General features: G+C 43.2%; 1 protein-coding gene across 1 annotated transcript; it reads left to right on the top strand.

Annotated features, from left to right (window-relative positions):
- The first annotated feature begins 526 nt into the window (after positions 1 to 526).
- Positions 527 to 19,878, top strand: LOC118779826 (sodium/potassium-transporting ATPase subunit beta-1-interacting protein 3-like). The gene is made up of 6 exons (XM_036532111.1): positions 527 to 580; positions 8,789 to 8,926; positions 9,256 to 9,336; positions 10,212 to 10,409; positions 14,395 to 14,455; positions 19,811 to 19,878. Exons 1-6 carry the CDS (start codon positions 527 to 529, stop codon positions 19,822 to 19,824), a joined length of 546 nt encoding a protein of 181 aa, XP_036388004.1. The 3' UTR covers positions 19,825 to 19,878.
- Positions 19,879 to 21,822: the final 1,944 nt, after the last annotated feature.

The following is a 21,822-nucleotide window of genomic DNA, read 5'->3' as shown; positions in this document are numbered from 1 at the left end:
TTCGTAATTCCCGTGCTTTCGTAAAAGCAGATAGGTGTGTGTGATTGGTAGTTTCTGTTCTTTTAAACGCGCTGTATGGGTATGGGTCCTGAAAAATATATATTGCAATTTATTAAATATTTCATTATTATTATTGTTGTTGTTATTATTATTATTATTATCAAACCTGTTCTTAGTCATAATTACTGCGAGGTCATGGTCACGGTCACGGTCGCGACCTCGTCTACCCTCCTGTGCTACTCCCTCCCGCGCCGGGCTGCACGCCGCGGTCTGACAACTTCCGAGGTGCTGAGATTCAGATTTCTCACCATACTTCACACAAAGGCACACCTGGATGTGTGTTTCTCCTCCACCTCCGGGTACAGCAAAAGAGGTCCGTGTCCGGAAAGCGATGCGCCTGTCCACAGCACCGTTCACCGCGATGCCTTTGGAAATGGGTTCCGGGCGACTCTCCTTCTGACTATCTGGAGCACAGTTTTTCTTTCTTTTGTCTTGTGCCGTAACGCGCTGTTTGGGTAACGTGACAATGGGGTGCTGCAGCGGAAGATGCGTGTTGATTTTTCTCTGCACTCTTCAATTGGTAAGTCCCCTGTCATAGCCATTTCTCAATACTTGATAAACTGTATTGTTGTTGTACGTTTGGAGAGTAGCCTAAACCGATTCAGTCCGTGGAAAAATATATACCGTTTATTACAACCTGCAAGTTTTTTTTTTTCGGATTGTTTGCGCATATTTTTTTCCATTGGGGAAAATACATACATGTTAACGCTGCCATTGTAGTGGTATGTACTGTCTACATGACCACGCATGTATACCGTCTGTCCAGCCTCTTCACGTAAGTAGTCGCCTTGTCATTGCCGAGTTTCATGAGTGGGTGCAATCAATGATAACAATGCTACGCTTTGAGTATTAAAACGTCAACAGCGCACAAAGAGTTTGATCCATGGTCACTTGTAGCTCTGTGATCGCACTCAGCGAAAATACCTGGAATGATTCCACACAAAGCCGCGGTCCCTTATCCATCCAAACAAAACCAGCTGTTTTAGCCGGTCCTTGACACTGAAGTTTTTTGAGGTAGGTAACTGCCCCTCTAGTTCAAAAATAATAAAATCGATATTGTAGTTGTTATTGTGTGTTTGGGCTATTTCATAAATGAGTTTGTGACTCTAACATGTTTCTCTTGTAATGGATTGATGTGCGGAGAGAATTACGAAGATGGGATGGCGTCAGAGCCCATTAAGACAGGATTGTGAAAAAGGCCTCGATCAATTCAAATTAAAATTATTTTCAAAATTTCAAAAACTTGACATCTTGGCTGCTTTTAACACAGCGACGCCTATGAAGACTGGCAGAACAAGATGTCTGTAAAAGTGTAAAAACTTAAATTCATGATGTTATGTTCAAAGCTAAGGTACCATAGAGTTTCCTGTTCATCCCAAATTCATGGCCTGTCTTGGTTGTCCAGTTATTCGGAGATATATCAGCTGACAGCTGTCTCCTGTCAGGGTTTTTTTTTTTGGTTGTTAAGTATTATTTCTAAAGTGCTGGCCTATGGCCCTGAGGGGCATGGGTTTAGGCAGGGCAGACACCACAGTTGTAACCCTAACAAAGGTGCTTTATCTCTGCATGAATGAGTAAGAAATAAAAACGTCTGATTTGAAGTTACCTTTGAAGAGGATGTCTGCTCACGGGATAAATGATCACATTTGATGGGTAAGAGCAGATCTACAGAGCCATTTCCCAGTGCCTGTTTCTTTTCTTCCATTTGTACAATGCTTTTATGTCACATAAATCTGTCAGCAGGGAACTTATGAGCTACACTGATCAAACGGGGCTTTTTGTTTCAAGCTGGGCTCCCTGTGTGTGTGTGTGTGCGCATATGTGTGTGAATGTATGGGTGCATGTGCTTCTGTGTGTGTGTGTGTGTGGTGTGTGTTGCGTTGTCTTTCCAGTGTCTCCTTATTTGTAAAGTAATTTCATTTTCATTTATTTATAAAGTAACTACATTTTGACATTCTTTTATAGTGTCTTAATAACCAAGCAATTGGCTAACAACAAACTTGTTGTTACGTAGTAATTGAACGTATTCAATTGGTAATATCTGTTAAACTAATTGACCGTAAATGACTAGGCCTGCCTTATGTTTCCACCCTGGTTTCCGTTCTAATTGAACATTTGGGTAGTTTGGTTTGACTGTTTTATTTGACTGTCAAACAGTGATCTGGATTTTGATGTGTCTCAATAATTGTTTACCACATCTTTGGATCCTTTTTGAAAGAAATGGACTGTTGGAGGTGTGTATAGGATAACAAAAAGATACAGGTAAAGGAATGTCTGCTTATTTGTTCCCCTTGAACAATCTGACACCATTGATTAGCTTTCAACATACCTGAGTAAGAGCTACACCTGGATTCAATGAACATTTAACCTTAGCTTTTACTATCAAATAAAGGCAAGTGTAACTTTTTCAGTGCCAATACTGTTTTTTATTGTAGTGATTAAAGCACTTACTGATCTGTGTTTGTGAAGAAAAAAGGAACATTTGCAAAAATGTTGATTTAACCCAGACCTTAACTAATCTGTGAATGGATGAATGAATGAATGAGTGAATGGATGAATGAATGAATGAATGAAGAGTATGCACCATGGTCCCAGTGGATCCACGGTTGGTAAACAACAATATGTGTCACAGTGGATGCCTCTGTGACTGAGAGAGGGTTTAATTTAAGCTCTTTTGTGCTATGATCTTAAATCTGAGCAACAGATCTTATATAAGTATATCTTTATATGTTTTTGATTCTTCTGCATCATATTGAGTTAGTGGTCATTTGGAAAAATATTGTGCAAAAGCTCAGAGTAAGGCACCACAGTGGTTAAGAGTAACGCTTTTGTATTTCAAGTTTGTCGTATTTCAAGTCGTATTTCAAGCTTGCTGATATGGAGCAAGTGAATAAACAGCACTTACGATGTGGTGAATTTGCTTTTATCAGCCAGCAATAAACCCTCACTGGATTTATGATAATCAACTCACACACAGTTTATCTCTGGCTCTTTATCAAAACCTAAAACCGCATGCATACGGGATCGATAACGCTCAGCTTCAGAGTGTTAGGATGCAGGCCGCAGTGTACTGAATTAGACCAACAGGCCCCTGTTCAAACAGCCTCTAATGCAACTTTATCTTTTTAATTGCCCCCTGCTCCTATGCCTTCAACATGGCAGAGATAATGAGCCTTTATTGATTATAACTTTTTCCAGCTTACAGTAAGTGGCTCAGATTTCACAAAAGATTGACAGTTATTACCTCTATCCTCTATCCAGCTACCTGAATAAATGTGCTTTCCTACCATTACTGTTATTATATCATCATATTACTGAAGAGGTAAATGCTACAGCATGGGCTTGGACAGAAGGGTGCACACACGCATATATTCACAAACACACATACATGCAAACACATACAGACATACACACACATGCATATATACACACACTCCACACACACACACACACACACACACACGCACACACACGCACATACACACATGCACACACATAGACATGCATACAAGAACACACAAACACACACACGACAATACTTACATATACGCACACACACACACACAGACACACACAAGTGTTAGATGCCTGTGAGATTTTCCTGTGTGCTGAAAGTGCAGAAGCTTGAACACATCCAATCAGGCGGACAGTGAAGAATCTCCCATGGTAACCATGATCAATTACAAGCGGCATTTAAAAGGACCTGGTTGATGTGGTTCAGTTCATGAAAGAGCAGGAGAATATTTCTGAACAATGGATGGCCCTAAGAAATAAGGTTAGAGACCAAGAGTTTATTTCAGCCAAGTTGGCCAAGACAATATATTATGTTGTATAATAAGAGAAGAGATGAAAGCATGGTCAGTTAGAATGAGTAGTTCAGGAGGTTGCCTTAGACAGATACAGTACATAAACAACTACTCCAACAGGTCAAGCTCTAAGAAGTGGGTCCATACAGGGTTCAGAGTCTTTTCAATTGTTCTTGGTAGAGTCAGCTTCAACAGAGAAGAGTTGAGGCAGTTCAGATGTCTGCAGACTAGCATTTAAAGAGTGTTTCTTTCATAAAAAAGGCATCTTTCAGAGAAGTTTCAATCTACAGAGTTATGGAGTCACAAAATGTAATCATAGGGTTCAGGCAGATCAAAGATCATTGAAGTCCTCAAACACTAAAGTGGATTTTTTCTGATGTCACAGAGGATTTTACACCAACCATTACAAACATATGGAAACATTCATGAACTATGACCTAATCTATGCATTGGCATCTCAACATTCCCCTCGCTGAATTAAATCCAGAACATAAAGAAGTGCGCATCTGAATCAGAATGTTCACCCTGAAAAGCATGCAGCGATGCACACTATCGTGAAAGCCAGCGTTTGCCCTCTTTTGATCCGTGAAATCGACATCTTTGAAAGGGACAAAACGCTGACGGCGTTCTGCGGCTTGTCCTGACCATGCTGGGCCTGGGTCGGGCGTCTGCCGCCCTGCTGCTTTCTGTCGAGAGCAGACGGTTTCCGTGGGGAGGCGGCTTCGATCCCTCCAGTCCAAAGAGCAGAACCAGCCAGCGGTCACGGTCAGGGTGAGAGCAGACCCGCTGGAAGAGCCTGATATTAACAGATTCGGGGGAAAGGATGTGGTGCTGGCTGGACCAGCATCATGGTAACTGGTGAGAAGGGAGGCCGGGGGGGGATATTAATTGATTCACTGATATTCTCAGAAATGGATACATAATTAAGACCCACATACAGTGATTTGTATTTCTATTAAGAGGAGACAAGGACTCCAGGGTGTCAGTGTCCTGCCCTCATCAGTGATAGGTGTTGGTCTGTTGGCAACTTTCTTGTACTTTACTGTAAAACGTCACCTTTGGTATGCAATTTAATTACAGACAGGAATAGCCAGTCACAAATGTCTCTTATTTGGGATGTTAACAACATTGATAGTGACAGCATGGTAAATAGAGTAAATGGATATGACAGAATCACCAAGAAAAGCAAGAACATGTTGTAGGTAGCTATAGAATATCCAGTAACACAACAAAAACCCAGCAAGGTGAAAAACTGAGTATAAGCGTACAACAGTTTCTATTTTAGCATAATGAAAAAACAACCTACGTCATAATAGTATGAACACAACGCCTATTAATGATCTGTAAGAGAATAATAATCTGAGACATAAGACATTAATGTCTTTACACTGTGCCAAAAATTGATTTATATGAGTAACGTTATCTTGCACCACAATAGTGTACCCGCGGTGACTGGCAATGATCTGTAACAATGATCTCCGTAAGCCACTTTATACTATATTAGATTTTACACAGAGGTTACAGTGATTGTGAATTGGATAGCACATGATACATCTGGGATGTATTTATAAGTGATTTGATAAAGGTATTCGCATATAATAAGGACACAGGGCTGCAAGTTCAGGTTCTTGAGCTTGTTTGTCTGATGTCGGCTTACAGTGCAGAAGGGAACAGAGGAACACTCACAGATGGAACACGTCTACAGCTGAGGCCTGGATTCAGTCCGTGTTTCTCCTTTATTTTCACACACATTCAAATGGAAGTCTTACTCATATTCTTCAGCAGGTTAAGCCTGATGCGTCCATGGCCAACTGGTTCAACGAATGTCCAAGTTCAGCGATCACCAGATCGACTGAAAATGAATTACGCTTGTGTCGCTCAAAAAGTGACACTTGCGTTTATTTGCGTGGCAAGTTAAGGATAAGTGTTGACAGAATCCAGGCCTCAGTCTTAATTAGGTCCCAGTTATTGCTTTGTCATCCATTCCCAGCCCTAGTAGTCCACAGAACATGTTCACTTTGTGTATTTATGTGTGTTCGTGGCACAAGCTGTGAGATTTCCAGGATTTTCTCATGGCTCTGAGGAAGACAGTATGGGCAGCATGTGTGCTGGGATGGGGATGGGTGGGTGCTGTGATTCTCCATCCAGAGGATGAGTTACAGTGATGCCTGAATGTGACTAAAATGTTAATTGCATCCTATGCCCTCCTGCTGCTCTTTCAGAGCTCCAGAAGATGAGTGTGTGTCCACCCCCGGACTGTCACCCCCTGAAATGAGGGTGACCTCAGAGAGCACAGTGCAGGCTCTTTCTCTCTCTCTCCCTCTCTCTCTCTCTCTCTCTGTGATGCTCTTCGGCCCCCAGCCCTGCCCCTGGGGCTATTACCATGGCAACAGTGCACCTGGAAAAGAGAAATAATGCTGGATTGTGAATTTAAGAAGCAAAGGGGCAGCCCGCTAACATAGAGAAGCACTGTATTTCACTGTATTGGTCACTCTCAAGTGGAGGGATAGGAAACAGTGTGTGAAAACATGTTTTTATTGGGTTTTTGTTCAGTTATTTACCTTGACATTACTCACAGGAGGATGAGTGCATTAAGAATCGGTTCCTCTGTTGTGTCATTATTGTTGTATAACAGGAACAGGCATCTGCAATATTACAAGATGTCAGACAACATTCAGTCCTGTTTTATCCTGTTTTTCTGTTACTGTCAGGGGTTTGATCTGTGACAAATGTTAGTTTAACTCAGGAAAGTGTGAGGCAAATGCAGTCTAAGACTAAAAGTCTAAGACTCCCAGCTGCCAGCTGCTTGTTATTCTGCTTGTGATGGCCCATGTGTGTTATCACAGATATTATGTATTATGACCACATTTTCACCTCCTGTGTTTTGTCTGTCCTCCATACTTCCCTGTCCAAGAAATTCCAGTTGGTAACAGGAAGTTCCAGTGCAATGTTTTGCTGACTATGGATGTTTTACACCATGCCCCTCAAGGAATGTCTATATCAAGCCAGAAAAACAGAATACATATAGCTTCAACAAGGGAAAAGGCACATTTCAGTATGAATTGTACCGAGCTGAATATGTAGTCCATGCGTAGAATATCTGTGTTGGTAGTACAGTCTGGTTTCACATCAACCACTCAGTCATTACATTGCAGTCTGTCAAATACACTGACAAGGAGACTCTGGCTGAAAGCTGTGATACTCCCTAGGCTGTTTGCTGGCCCTTGGTCATCTAGGTTGGGCTCTGAATGTGTTTTTACTCATTACCCATTCCCAACAACACACCTCTGCATTTACCAGAGATCTCATGCCAACCTCAAGGGCACTACTGCATCGTCCCAGGACTCAACCCCACTGGTGCCTCTGGTGCTTAGCCTCTGGTGCTTAGGGCAGGTGCATGCTCCCATCTCTTAGCTGCTGCAGCTGTGTGTGTCTGTGCGCTGGCACTCAGACTGCTGCTGCTCTTCTGTCATGTTAAAGAGAGAAGCATGGATGGTTCTTTAATCGCATTATGAAAGTGTGATCCGTCACAGGAGGATGCACAGGCGAGGAAACTCAGCTGTCTCTGTAAACCCCACTCGCCTTTATTTATGCAGACCTTTTTGCATTTGCAATTAACAAAACTGCTGTTATTAATTCATGCATTGCAGCCGCGGTGCGGTTAACGTGATAATGAAATAGGATGGAATTAGGATCATAGATGTTGACGTAAGATTCAGTTGCAGAACAAAAAAAAAGGAGGGGGGGGGGGATTCTAGATAAGTACATCCCAGTATTTTGTGGCTGCTGTCATCATGTCTCTGTCACCAGGCTTGCAGGGCAGTGGCAGTGAAGTGATATATCTCTGCTTCATCCGCAGTGTGAGTCTGTCATAGAGGGGGTTGCACTGGTGAGAAAGGCTTTCGGCTCACTCCCGTCCGCACTTACAAATCACAAAACACAAGCACCACTGATGGGGATGAGAGAGGATGCAACCTTCACAGCTGTTCTCATGTTATTATCAGAAGTGTAACTTAGAGTTAAAACCCCATTCTGTCAGGGTTTTAAGCAGCTCGGTCATCAAGGAGTTCGGTCTGAACAGAGGCTGAGTCCTAGAGCCAGGGGTCAAAACCAGCCGTTTAGTTTACCAGCAGTGACCAGGACCAGCAGCAGACCGGTTTACGATTTGGAGGGTAGGTTGGCTGGGGTAACGTCATCTCATCGCATCCTGCAATTCGTCAGGTGCCTGCGGGTTGCTTGGATGATGTTTGGTGGACAAGCACCTCCAATGAGCGCCAGACCCACTGTAGAGCGCTATATGTGGTGGACCTGCGGTGCAAAAAATAGCTGTTGGCTGTGAGGGATAGGTGCCCGAGGATTGCACGTGTCTCTCTTCAGTGCTCCTGACAGAGGTTGTTGCAGTGAGACAAGCCTAATGTACAACTGTCGATGCCAAAACATGGTTGCATGAAGGGGAAAAAAGTTTAAAAAACTCCATTCTCTCCCTGCCTCTCTTCCCTCCGCCTCTCTCTCTGTTGGCACACACATGCACACATGCATTTTCTTAAATATATTCGCTGTGTGTTTCCCCTGTCATTCGTAGCTCTAATAAACCGCTCAAGCAATTTTGAACTGCATCACTATCAATCAGTTATCAGTTAACAGAAATTAGTGCGCAGCCTTTTAGTGGATTATCATGTTCTTTCCAGTGACCATTTCATGCAGTGACCTTCCAGCTCAGCACTCACTTTTTTACACTCTCTTTTGGACTGCTCACTGTGTGTGTGTGTGTGTGTGTGTGTGTGTGTGTGTGTGTGTGTGTGTGTGCGCGTGCTTGTCTGTGAGAAAGACATAGAATGTGTGTGTGTCCACATCACTGTGTGTGTTTTCTTTTTCTTTTCTGAGTACCTCTTTCTCCCTCTCCATCCATCTCTCTCTGTCAGCTGGCTTCTCTGGAGAGACAGGTGTTTGATTTCCTGGGGTACCAGTGGGGCCCCATCCTGGCCAACTTCCTCCACATCATCACAGTCATCCTGGGCCTCTTTGGTACCATACAGTACCGGCCTCGCTATATTGTACTGGTGAGTGCCTTCAAGAGCCATCCGCACGCACACACAGACACACACAGACACACACACACACACATACACACACACACACACACACACACACACACACAGACACACACACACACACACACACACACACACACACACACACACACACACACACAGACACACACACACACACACTCACACTTAAACATGCTACCATTGGTACATGCAGATTGCTACTTTAACATTTCTTTATCTAAAAAATAACTCAAAGAAGCCTTACTATCAAACTCAAGTCACTCTCAGTGATTGCTTTAGTCCATACTAATTGGCTGTTGTGTCGCTGTATCTCACAGTATACTGTGTGGACCATGGTCTGGGTGATGTGGAACATCTTCATAATCTGCTTCTACCTGGACCTGGGTGGGCTCTCTAAAGTAAGGGCTTTATTTAGAATGTTGTTCAACCACAAATTATGTCACAGTGGTCATCCCTGAGGAAATTCCACACCTCATCTTACTGCTTCTTCAAAAACTCAGTACGACAATCCAGTCAATTCTCTTCAGCAGCAAAAGCCTCTAATGTAAAAAACCCTATGTTTTTTTTCAGTCAGATTTGTACTTTAAGTACATTAAGTACATTTTGCAAAAGGCAAATACTCTTCCAAAACACAAAATTATTACCAGTTGTTAGTACTGCAATAATTCAGCTTAAATCACACAAATGTTGCATGGATTAAGATTGTTACTGTACAATAAATGAATGAAAATTAATCTCAGAACAACAAAATATGTTCTGATTGAAAATAGTTGCAGGCTATTTACAGTAAATGGGAAAAAAACTAATATAGATAAATAAAGCACTTACACAACACAAATACTATGTTGTGCAAATGCAAAGACTGCCTGTTGCCAGACATGCTAGTCGATCATTAGTTAAGTCTATAGTTGAAGTGTAGCTAGACCAGAGATGCAGCTGAAACTAAGGCTACTGCTGTTATTCGATGGAAGGAAGATGGTATCATATGCATAAAAAATTGTTTTGAACAAAGACATATACACTGTGTGTGTGTGTGTGTGTGTAAAGGACACATCAGAGTACTTTCTACACCCCTCTGCTATCTGTGGAGGTCTATCTGGCCTGTAGAAAGTTCCATAGCTTTACTTCATCTCTCAATGTTTGATCCTATGTGTGTGTTTGTGTGTGTATGAAAGAGACTGTGTGTGTGTGTGTGTGTGTGTGAGAGAGAGATAGAGAGGAAGAGATCCCTGGTCTTCAGTACTAATGGGGGGCCCTCTCCCTTTCCTTGTAGGACAGTGACCTCCTGACCTTTAACCTCCCGGGGCACCCCTCGTGGTGGAGCGAGCATGGGCCGGGCTGTGTGAGAAAGGAGGTGCATGTCACAGACGAGCAGAGCCTGGAGAGCCATGCCTACATCTCTGTCTCAGGCTGCCTGCTGGAGCATCAGTACATAGAGGTCCTGCACAGCGCCGTCCAGATCTTCCTCTCTGTGAGTACCCCCAGGGCAATGCCCACCTCCTCTCTGTGAGTACCCCCAGGGCAATGCCCACCTCCTCTCTGTGAGTACCCCCAGGGCAATGCTGACCTCCTCTCTGTGAGTACCCCCAGGGCAATGCTGACCTCCTCTCTGTGAGTACCCCCAGGGCAATGCCCACCTCCTCTCTGTGAGTACCCCCAGGGCAATGCCCACCTCCTCTTTGCTCATACCCAAGAGGGTGGTTGCATGATATGGTGGAGAGGGAACTTACTAGACTTAAGACCAGAGGCTTGGAGGTTCAAATCAGCAAATTTGTGCCTAAGCCGCATTGCTGATATTCACTGTGGAAAAGCCATCTGCTAAGTAAATAACAAATGATGAGACTCACTGAGCAAGAGCCCGCACAAACTTCTTGGACACTGTCGTGGGAATGATCCCACCATGGGAGGAGCCAGATCTGCACAGTAGAACCAAAGCTTTTGTGGGAATTTGTTTCCTTCTTCTGTTGCCAGCAGCGGAAACGGGCGCTGCTTTTGTCAGAAGCATATCCAACAGTGCCCCCTGGAGACGGAGGTTCCACAGTCTGTTTGGAGTTTGTGGAGGGAGTGGTTTTTACTTCGGCTGATCATATGTTGCATCAGGTGGAGAGACATTAAACAGGACAACTGAGAGGCAGAGGAGTAGTAATCACACTTTTGATCATTATGAGGCCTATCATGGCGCTGGTTATTATAGCAGTTTGTGACAGGTGGACACATGTTCGGATGAGTTCTGTTGATTTTGAATGATTTCTTTCTCACATGCCCGTACTGCATGTAATTTTGTGCTTTTGCTTAGGATGTGGCACTTGATAAGATCATTTGCCACGTTGATACCTGTCAGGGTAATGTATCCTGGACCACAGGGGACATTCTGTAACAGAGGGGTGCAGCTGAAGGAAAGATGCAGTACAGTCTCGAAGCCGCGAGCATTAACATTCTGTAGCTCCTCCGTCTTTTCTCTGTTCTCCCCAAATTGAGTCACTCTCACCTTCCCCTGTACACAGCTCCCTCTACATTCATTAGCACTGACAACAAGCTTGTGTGTCTGTTAACGCTTGGAGAGCACCACGTTGCCTTAGCACTCGCTCTGCATTCGCACCCACGGAGTTCATTAACGCCTGGTAAGAGGCCTCAGCACACATCAACGCTCCAAGCATCCTGACGCACCATGTGTGAAACAGCGGGGTTTCCCTGCTGGCTGTGAAATTAGCGAGGCAGGAGCCTGCTATATCCTGCATTTCCAAAAAGGCACTACCAGCCACGTTACAGTAACCATTACACATATGTTTGTATATACACCTGCAGTCGAAGTGGAAAGGTGCTGTGCTCAACCGTCCATTTGTTTAGACACACACAAATCCACAAGTCTCAAAGCTATAAAGATGTATTAATCTAATTTAGCAAGGAGTTGGCCTCAGGGCATAAAAATTAAGAGATATTTGGTGGGATCAGAGAACAGCTATGGCAGTGGTCCTGCACAGAATCACCCATTCAGGCTGAACAGAGTGTATGTGAGTGGGCTCTTGAAAGGATCAAGGTGAGAATTCACACCATGGCATTACCTTCAGACAGGAAGGACAGCTGCAGAATGCTGTATGTGAAGCTGACCTTGCTGCCACTCTCAGGCGCATCACGGTGCTGTTCTGTGCTGATATTACAGACGGATATCAGATAAAGCTGCAGTCTTCCCTCAGGCTACACTTGTCTCATCTCTCTGAGTCTTTGTGTGACAACTGGCTGAGGATTTATGAGATTTCTCCCTCACAGCGAAGGGGGACGAATCCCTGCAGTAAGGGGTGTTTGCTGAAAAAGCGCTGATTTCGTGTACATCATTTTCAGCTCTTCTCTCCTCCTCCCTGTCTCGCTCGCAGTGTGCATCCAAAACAGGATTGGCAATATGTGCGAGTTCAACTTTACAGCTGGAGAGAGAACTTGTCTCTGTTTTTTTAGAGACGAAGAAATAAAGGGCAGGCTGAAAAATGATTAGTTGTTAGTAGCTTGTGATGTGACCCCCTACTCATTCTTTTGAAACAGAAGCATTTTTTTTTCATTCCAAGCACTTAATGAGGTGACTTGTTTAGCTGGGGTGTGCCACAGCAGGTTTCAAGCTTTAGTGACAGCGTTTGCAGAATTGTCAGACCCAAGGCTGTCTCCAGACAATGCTGGGTCCATGCTTCCATGGAGCAAGGTACATGCACATCATTCACAGCTGCAGCTAGAAACCTGCCGTGGGAACAGGTATAAAAAGACCTTTGATGTGGGACTCCTGGGCCAGAGGGGGGCACTGAATATAGATTCTTTTACAGACAGTGGCTTTAGAAGGACTGCAGTGCTTCATATGGGTTGCCTCATTCATCATATTTGTCAGATGAAAGGACAAAACAGCATTATGAAGACAGATTCCAGCACAGCTCCGCAGAAGTTTCCCTCTCTGAGTAAAGATCAAATCAGGTAGTGGTTTAAGGAGAGACAAAGGTAATATGGGTGTGAAGTGTGGAGCAGTTGCTAAGAAACTGGATTTGTGCACCATTAAACTTGAATCAATTCTTCATGCTTAACAACTGCATGAATGATTAGGGCTGCAATTATTGCATTGTCTGAAATTATTATACACCGCAATTGTATTATTGTCTTCAAATATTCCATCATGTTAACTTTAATTATAAAATCAGTAAGGAAATACAAACCACTTAGCTTTTTTTGTTTCTTGCAAAGAGCCCAGTGGAGGTGTTGAATGAGCAACAGTGGCAGACCAGGCTAACAACACTCCCAGACCAGTGAGTGTGAGCATAACACTATTCAAGCCCTGCCACGAGTTAACTAGTGCAACATGACTAGACAGCCTAGAAACTAAGAGAAGCCAAGTACACACACTACCATACATCCAGTCACTAGATCAGAGAGTCCAACACATTGCGATACTTCATGTAAAACAACCAGCAAGTAATATGAGTAGCAGGTATTAGGGGATAGGGATTGAGGTATACCTACTGAATACCTTTCAGTATTCAGTATCCTGTACTTAGTATCCATATCCAGCATCCAGCATTTAGTATCCTGTGTTCTGCTTGTAGTGTCTTGTATCCAGCATTTAGTTTGTAGTTTCCAGCAGTTAGTGTCTTGTATCCAGCATACAATATCTTGTATCTGGATTCCACCAGACCCATTGTTGTAGCCCTGGCTTTATCTGTTGAGACAGCATGTGAAAACTCTCATTTTAAGTCGTAAACAAATAGTATGATTCACCATACTGGCTGTGTCTGTACTCTGCTTCTTTGTGTTATAGTTGCTGTTTATAGTTGGGGCTGAGTTCAAAAGTTTACTGATTGCACTCTAATGCCATTGTTGGTCACCAAGTACTGTTGGCAGACTAACTGCCTGGCAGATTACTTACTGCTGAAACCGGGCTGTTTCACCTCTCTCCTGAAAGCTGCCTGTCGCCTTTGAATACACTTTAAGCACAGCACTGCTGAATAATGTGCCGAACCATAAATAAAAGCTGTACCACTTTTATCGGTCAGCTGCAGTTTTATTTTTAGACTTTAAAGTATAATGATAGAACATGGGCCCTTTTAATAATTAATTTTGTCACTGCAAATGATGATGATGGGAGTGTTGTGGGATTTATGCCAGATCTGCTGTCGCTGAAGAATGGCACAGTGGCTTGAGTAGTCAGATAATGCAATCTTAAATTCTGGAGGGTTGCTGGGTTTCATTCCAGTGCTGTGTTCCATCTCACCTCTGCATATATTGTGGTGTGGTGGTAAGGAGCAGGGCTCGCTTCCTAAAGATTGCAGGGTTCATTTCCAAGTGCTGGCTCATGGGTTTGCTTTCCAGGTGTGTGTAAAATACCTGAATTTCTTCTGTGTAACAATGTACATAGCAAAATGCAGCAGTAACTGTTCCCTGCACTGATGACAGCTTTGTTTTGTATTACTCTCTCCCTCTCTCTGCAGCTCCTGGGGTTTTTGCTTGCCTGTTATGTGGTTTGCATCCTCACAGAAAGGGAAGACAGTGGTGAGTATGGGTGATGTTGTGGAGTAGTGGGGTCAGGAACCGGAATCACTAAAACCCCCTCCTCCTTCTTGGTAATGACCCCTCCTGTAGATGGTGCCACCTGCACCAGGTGTGTAGCTTCCCTCTGAAACCAGCCAGCTCTGTAACCTCATTCTGCCCACAAGATTACTGGGTCTGTTCCCAGGTAGGATCACTGCCATTATACCCACAGGCAAGGTACTTAATCTGAATCTCTTCAGTATGGACACAGCTGTATAAATTAATGTAATAAAAAGTAAGCTATGCTAGTCCCCTTGGATGTGGATGAGCAACTAACAAATCAATCATCCCATTTTAATTTTTATTTTATTTTTGGGCATAGAAATACAGCTGCTTGATTTGAGGGTGAAACCCAGAGAGGATACCTCACAGTCAGCACACTTTGTAGATCAGAAGGTCCTCCTAGGGCTGGTTTATAAATGCTGGACGTGTTCCCACAAAACACACACTCTGTAGAGCAGAAGGTCCTCACAAGGCTGCTTTATAAATGTTGGATGTGCTTCCCCTGAGGGAAGCAGCCCAGGGTACCCTTTATTAATTCAGAAATGAAACACGTGGCCTTTGTGTTCGCTCCGCGGGGGCTCTGTCTGTCTCTTCGGAGTAGAGTGTTTCATTCTGGGGTTCACCTTTCCGAATAATCACCACAGAAGATGCGCTCATATTTAACGCACCTTCGTTAGGAGCCCCCCATGGCTGTCTCTGGGGCATTTTGCTCTGGAACATTCCATCTCACTGCCATGTATACATCACGGCTGGGACACGAAATCAGTCCTAAGTGCTGTGCTGAATCAGGAGTGTGTTGGAAGCAGAGGAGAGATATGTGTCTGTGCAGGTCTGTGTGTATGTGTATGCATGCAGCTGTACATGTGCCTGTGTATGTATACACGTGCAAGTATTTTTCTTCCCATTTTTCAGTGCTCTTTGTAACGGCCGTCTAGTAAAGAGGTTTTAAAAGTAGCAAGTCTCCCTCTCTCATTAGTGAAAGCTTTCCTATGATTCATGAAAACTCCGATATATGTGAAGGCAGCTTTTACATCTTCCCTCTCTCATTCTCTCTCCACCCTTCCTCTCTCACCCTCTCCCACTCTCTCCCTCTCCTTCATCAATAGACGGGTCTCTGTCTCCTTCTCTACCTAGCGTGAAAGCTGTACCTAATGAGGCTGAAAGGCGGGTGGCAGTTTGCCTGGGTCTAATGCGGCTCTGCAGCCTCTGAGAGAGTGATGAGAGGGCGACCGTTTACCTCTGTATCTGAAGTGAGGTTCCTGCGACCGAGGAGAGAAGCGGATTAGGGGAGAGGGGCCTTTCGAAAGATTAATCAAATAGCTTCTGCACGAGTGCCTGGTCACATGCTCCTTGGTTTGAGATAAAGGTTCAGTGCTACAAATAATTCTTTTTAACGCTTTCCTTTTAACCAAGATATTAGTGAAAACGAGGAGCAAAGCATGCCAGCAGGGAGTTTTTCCTATGCTCTGTGCTTAAAGTGAGAGCACCACTGCAGCAGTGTGAAGCAGTGGTCATAAGGGAGGTACAAAGAAGGGAGGTATAAGGAACTTGCCATGCCCCTGCTCAAGATTATGAACCTGTTTTTCCTAAATAACAAACGAGCCAGTTTTAATAATAACCATCTTATAGCAGCTGGGTCCTGATTACTTGCTTACTTTTTTTACTTTTATTTGATTGGCTTTAATGTGAGAAGATGTTGGTGCCCATCACATCACAGGAATGACAATGCAACTGGGTTACATTTAGTCATTATGACTGTAACAAAGAGAACATTTTTTTTAACTCACAACCTTTTTTCTGGTTACGACTCAAATGTTTTAATGTGAAATGCAGAAAGTCAGTACTATCACACTGAATGCAATAAAGTAAAAAGGAACCAGCTGCTATTGGAAGACCCTTATTTAAATCTACGCACTTGTTGGTCTTTCATGGTAATCAGGAACAGGTTAAGGATATTTATCAAATAGAGCTCAGGTCTCTGCCTCTCCTATAGCTCACTGGCTGCCAGCATAGGAGGAGCACAGTCTCAGGTTTTCACTGTGTTTTAATGTAATAACTCCACCTAATGTAATGACTTTCATAATGTAATAAATTTTGTATTTAAAATGTAATAAAACTAGTTAATGTAATATTTTTTTAATGAGTAATGGAATAACAGTAATAACATTATCAGGTGAGTGCTATTTTATGAATACTGTAATAATTTTAATGAATATGGTAACACTTAACCAAAATCACATAAGTGTAGCCATTCAAGTTAAATGAGCAACAGTGTCAAACCAGTCTAACAACACTCACAGACCAATGAGTGTGAGCATAACACCATACAATCCCTACCATTACCTTGTGCAACCTGTACTGAAACATTTTAACAGAACACATTTCTTCTCACAAAAATGTTCAATTATGAGTGTGAGGGTGTATGTGTGTGTGCGCTCACTCATGCTTGTACATAAGCATTTGTTGTGCGTGTGGGTGCATATGACACTTAAAACAAAGGAGGCAATGTGAAGACAGTGATTTTGAAAAGCTATTACATCATTCATAAAAATGTTACTCATCTGATTACATAGTAACTGTTATTATCTATTCAAGTTTATAACATTATCCTGAAACTATTAAATTATCTGTTTCATTACATTATAAATGCAAAATGTATTACATTATAAATATAAGTTATTACATGCATGATGTGGAATTATTACATTATTGGTTGTTACAAACCTCTTCAGCAAGAACTCCCATTTTCCCTCATCTGCCTCTCTCGTACTGTTCTTGCTTCCTTCATTGGCTTCATAATGACTTGCCTACCTTGATTTGAAACAGCTCAATGATGAATATAACTAATATGATTTCTCCTCTAATCCATTCATTTTTACTCCCAAAGGGGATTACTTATTTCTCCCCTGCATTGTTTTTCAGTTCATATCAGCGTGAGAGCACTAGGTGCTTTTTACCCTGCCCACATGTTATTAGTGAGCGACTGCTGGAAACAGCCACTGGGGGACCTGCACTGACGAGAGAGAGAGAGGTGGTGACAGAGAAGGGAGAGAGAGAGATGTGGGAGACAGAAGGAGATAAAGATTCTGACAGAGAGAGAGGAAGTGAGAGATGTAGAGGGAGAGTGTGCGGGAAAGTAAGAGATGGAGAGAAAGACACAGAGAGGGAGTGTGATATGTGGGAGAGAGGGACTGAGAGAGAGAGAGAAAGACAGTGATAGAGTGAGGGGTGGAGTGAGAGTGAGAGAGAGGGGTTGAGTGGATGCAGTGTCAGTATAGCATTGTGGAAAGGAGCGGGGCTTAAAACAAAAAGGTTGCCGGTTCAATTCCCCGCTAGGGCACTGCTGCTGTACCCTTCGGCAAGGTGCTTAACCCACAGTTGCCTCAGTAAACATCCAGCTGTATAAACGGATACATGTAACATATGTAAGTCGCTCTGGATAAGAGTGTCTGCTAAATGACAATAATGTAATGAGAATTTGGGAGACAGAGAAAAATAGGGGGACAGATAATGCAAAAGTAACTCCTGTGTTTTTCCACATGTGTGCTTTCCACATATCAATAATGCTACTGCAGCAATCGGTACCATGCCCTCCACCAGGAAAAACTGAAACCAGCCGTAACTCTGTGTAGACTGTGAGGCTCTCTGTAAGGTCCTGCAGAGTCAAACCACAGCTCCAGGTCAGCAGACAGTCAAGGAGAGTCCCATTTCATTAGCGGGGGTTGGGAGTCTGGGCAGGGACCTGTTTTCTGGTCTCCCCTCTGCGCTTTATCGAGCAGGCCATGCCTGCTCGTTGCCATGGTGACGGATGGCCTCGATTCCCCCAGGTGGAGCAGCACAGTAATGGGGTGAGGATCGGCCAATTTCACTCCGTGAGGGGAATGATTTTAAAGAAGCAACCTGTTTGGTGGCATCTTAATAGGAAACCAGAGGAGTCTGGCACAGAGGCAGCAGAGGCATGTCCTCCCATTAATGAAATGGCGCATCTCCATCTCTGCCCATATTTGACAGTGAATTTAACTAATATCTCTGTGTAATATATATTTTTATGTATGCATGTGTGTGTGTGTATTTATGTTTTTTAGGTATTTTATTTTGTATTATTTTCTCTTGTTAGTTATGGATGTGTATGTGCATTTGTTTGTATGTATGTGTCTATGGGCATATGTTCAATATGTAATTTATTTATTTATTTATTTATTTTACATGTTTGTCTCATCCCCCATGATTCCATCCATTTCATGATCAATAACAGTTTTTCTTAACATGCATGATGACTTAAAAAGAAAACAATGAACAATTGTTTACTAAAGAGGAAGTGGGATGGCTGTTCCTAATCTCCTAATCTGCAAGAGTGAGAACATCTACTCCAGTTATGATACAGTTCAGTAGACTAAACCCTGGGCTGGACTTTGAGGCTGGAGATTGGTCACTGCTTAGTTCTGTTCACTAGCCCAGTGTGTCTTTGTTTGGAGCTGTCTAAGGCACTCATGGTTTCCGGTTTTTAGTGAAGAATAATTAGCAGTGAGGCAGTCTGAAGTTTGATCATTGCGCACAGTGAATCTCTGTTGAGCTCTCTGAGAGCTCGGATAACAACGCTGAAGACTGATTTATGTTTTATTCCCATGGTGTGATATTATCGTGCACATTGATCAAGCAGTGACATCTTTTCTGACACATGCTAATAATTAGAGCTCTTAATTACTTCATGTTATTACTCAAGTACTTTTATAATGAGAGTAATTAAAAAGGAGATCAGACGTGTGGGATGTTGAAGGTGTGTCTGTATCCAGAGGGGAAAACCTGTGTTGAACTACAGGAGAGATGAAAAGGGTGCGAATATGGATTATCAGTTACACCTTTGATTCATTTCACACTTTTTCGGTTTTTGTCAGTATTGGAATTCAAATAAAAAGCAAGCTAGGAAACTTGGAGCTGGAAGGGGAGTGATGGATTCAGTATCATTTTATGCTCATTTACATCAATGTAAAACGTTTCTGTTCACTGTCACTACGGCCTCATAATCATCATCACTCATAAATCGTCACGTGTAAGGATGTCAGAGTGTCTCTTCTCCTTAGGTGATGAAAATATAGTCAGAGGGCCATGCTTTGAGCACAAGCTCACTTTTTGTTTGCCAGTGATGACACGAGTGCCCCTGCCCATCACCACCACCACCATCCCCAACCTCAAGAATGAATCAACAAATCTCACTCTGTGTGAGTGGGCTTCTTTCTTTGTTAACCCTCCCCTCCCCCATTTCCTGCCGTTTTCTTCACTCTGTCTGTCTGTCTGCCTGTCTGTCTTTTTCAGGTCTACGTAAGTGAGTGCGTCCAGTGTGGCTTCAAACTGATCTGACGGGGGAAGGAAGGGTCAGAGACCAGAGGTCAGAAGAGTGAGGGGAGGGCGGAGCTTGAAGCTTACAGATGGGATGAAAGCAAACAGCCCGCTGTTTTGGTGACTCGTCTTTTCAGCACTTACTGTACGGAGCAGCTGTCAGAGACTGCCAACGCGCTCTTTATTAAAGCCCTGATCTTCCTTCTGCAGCTGAGTCATATGATTTTGAGATTTTGAGGCATGAAGCTGTCAAAGATAACAAAGAGAACACTTTCTTGCGGGGGGGGGTGGGGAGGGGGGGGGGTGGTGACAAGATGTAGACCACATGGACCAAACTATGCATCAGGAGGCAGTCAATGCAGACTCTGCTATTGTAATCTTGTCAGTCTCAGAATAGGACAAGACCAGGATCTTCATGCCTGCGGCACCATGTTCTTTGCTGCCTGTTTGATTCCTGTGTCTGTGTCTGCCAGCTCTGGAGACAGGTGTGAGGCAGAGAGGCCCAACTAAACCTCCGCTGAGACAGTAGGCCTCTTGCTGGGCTTTGCTGCTCAAGTGTAGTCGGAGTAAGAGCTCTAAACCTAGATTCAATCAACATTTCTCGTTGACTTTGACTGAAAATAAATGCAGGTGTCTCTTTTGTCAATAAAAACACAATTTAATCACTTTTAGTAATCACTGCACTCTCATATCTGCATTTGTGAAGAACATAATTAATGTATGCATTTACATGTGAGTCAAAGTTAAGGACAGGTGTTAAACCTGCCCCTTGTGTTTCTGTCAGATGCTGGTCCACCTGCGTTGCAGGCTAGGAAGAATGATGATGCAAACACTGAGAGCAAAGCCAGCATATGACAGGAAACAGCTATCAAAGCTATACAGAGAGGAAACAAGAGACCTAGTTAAATCAAAGCAAAGCTGCAAGTGAAAGTAACAGTAAGGAGACATGACTAATCTCGCTTTTTTTTCTTGTGGTTTTGCAGTGATTCAGCAGAGAAGTGGCAAAGAGATTTTTCAATGTGTATATGCATCAAGCATTTTGTGACTTTCACTTTAACAAAATGCTCAGACATGGATACACAGGTAGACAGACAGGCACACAGACAGACTAATCAATAGACACCTCTGTTGTAATTAATATTCCGTGGTGAGGACTGAATCATCGAATCATTAACAGGCTGTTTTTTATGATAACAGAGTTTATCTGCTCCCTCTGCCTAATTCTCGTGATTCAACAGTGACCTCTAGTGGGTCATATGTTCATAAATTGCCTGTACCACAATGAACTTCCATTTCATTCTAAACCAAGAACAGGTGCTATTCAAGGGCTCTGCTTTGCTGGTCTTTTCACCCTATAGTGGTGAAACATTGTTACTGTGTTCACTGCTGATAGAGCTGCTCTCTTAGGGAGTCTGTGAGTGAGGGGCATGAAAGATTCTGGCCTGCCTTTTCCAATTGCAGCTAAGAAAAGGTAACACTGAACCCACTGAATTTAGTATGTCTTACAAATACAATGTTACATTGTATTTGTTACTGTTTTGGGTACTTTTTGTGCTCCCTCAGTACTCTCTAATACCCTCATCACACATCACCTAATCTGGGTTTGCTTCCACAGTTAACCCTTAAATGAAATCCTCATTTTGTGATTTGGCACAACTGTGATATCAGGGGGTGGTCCAGTCTGTAATGAGGAGAGGAGGCCCAAAACAGACACTCAAATGAACACCCAATGGAGGGGCAAGTGAGGAGGACACTGGGGAAGGGGTCTTTGCAGCAAAATCCCACAATCCACCAGGATCATTACAGTTTGACCTCCCAAAGAGGAAGTGGCAACCAAGTTCTTCACAGGTGTTTCCATGACAATGGCATTGATACAATGCTGCCGTATTTCTTAGTAGACAGTAAACTGTTTAGACATTATTGACCAAAGATGTATGCACTAGGACAATACTCTATTAGCCCACCTGTTCATGACACCAACATCAAGT

The sequence above is a fragment of the Megalops cyprinoides genome, chromosome 6, assembly GCF_013368585.1.
Source record: "Megalops cyprinoides isolate fMegCyp1 chromosome 6, fMegCyp1.pri, whole genome shotgun sequence".
Classification (NCBI taxonomy): Eukaryota; Metazoa; Chordata; class Actinopteri; order Elopiformes; family Megalopidae; genus Megalops; species Megalops cyprinoides.
The sequence above is the reverse complement of the archived record's forward strand: the minus strand, read 5'-3'. Positions and strand labels throughout refer to the sequence as shown.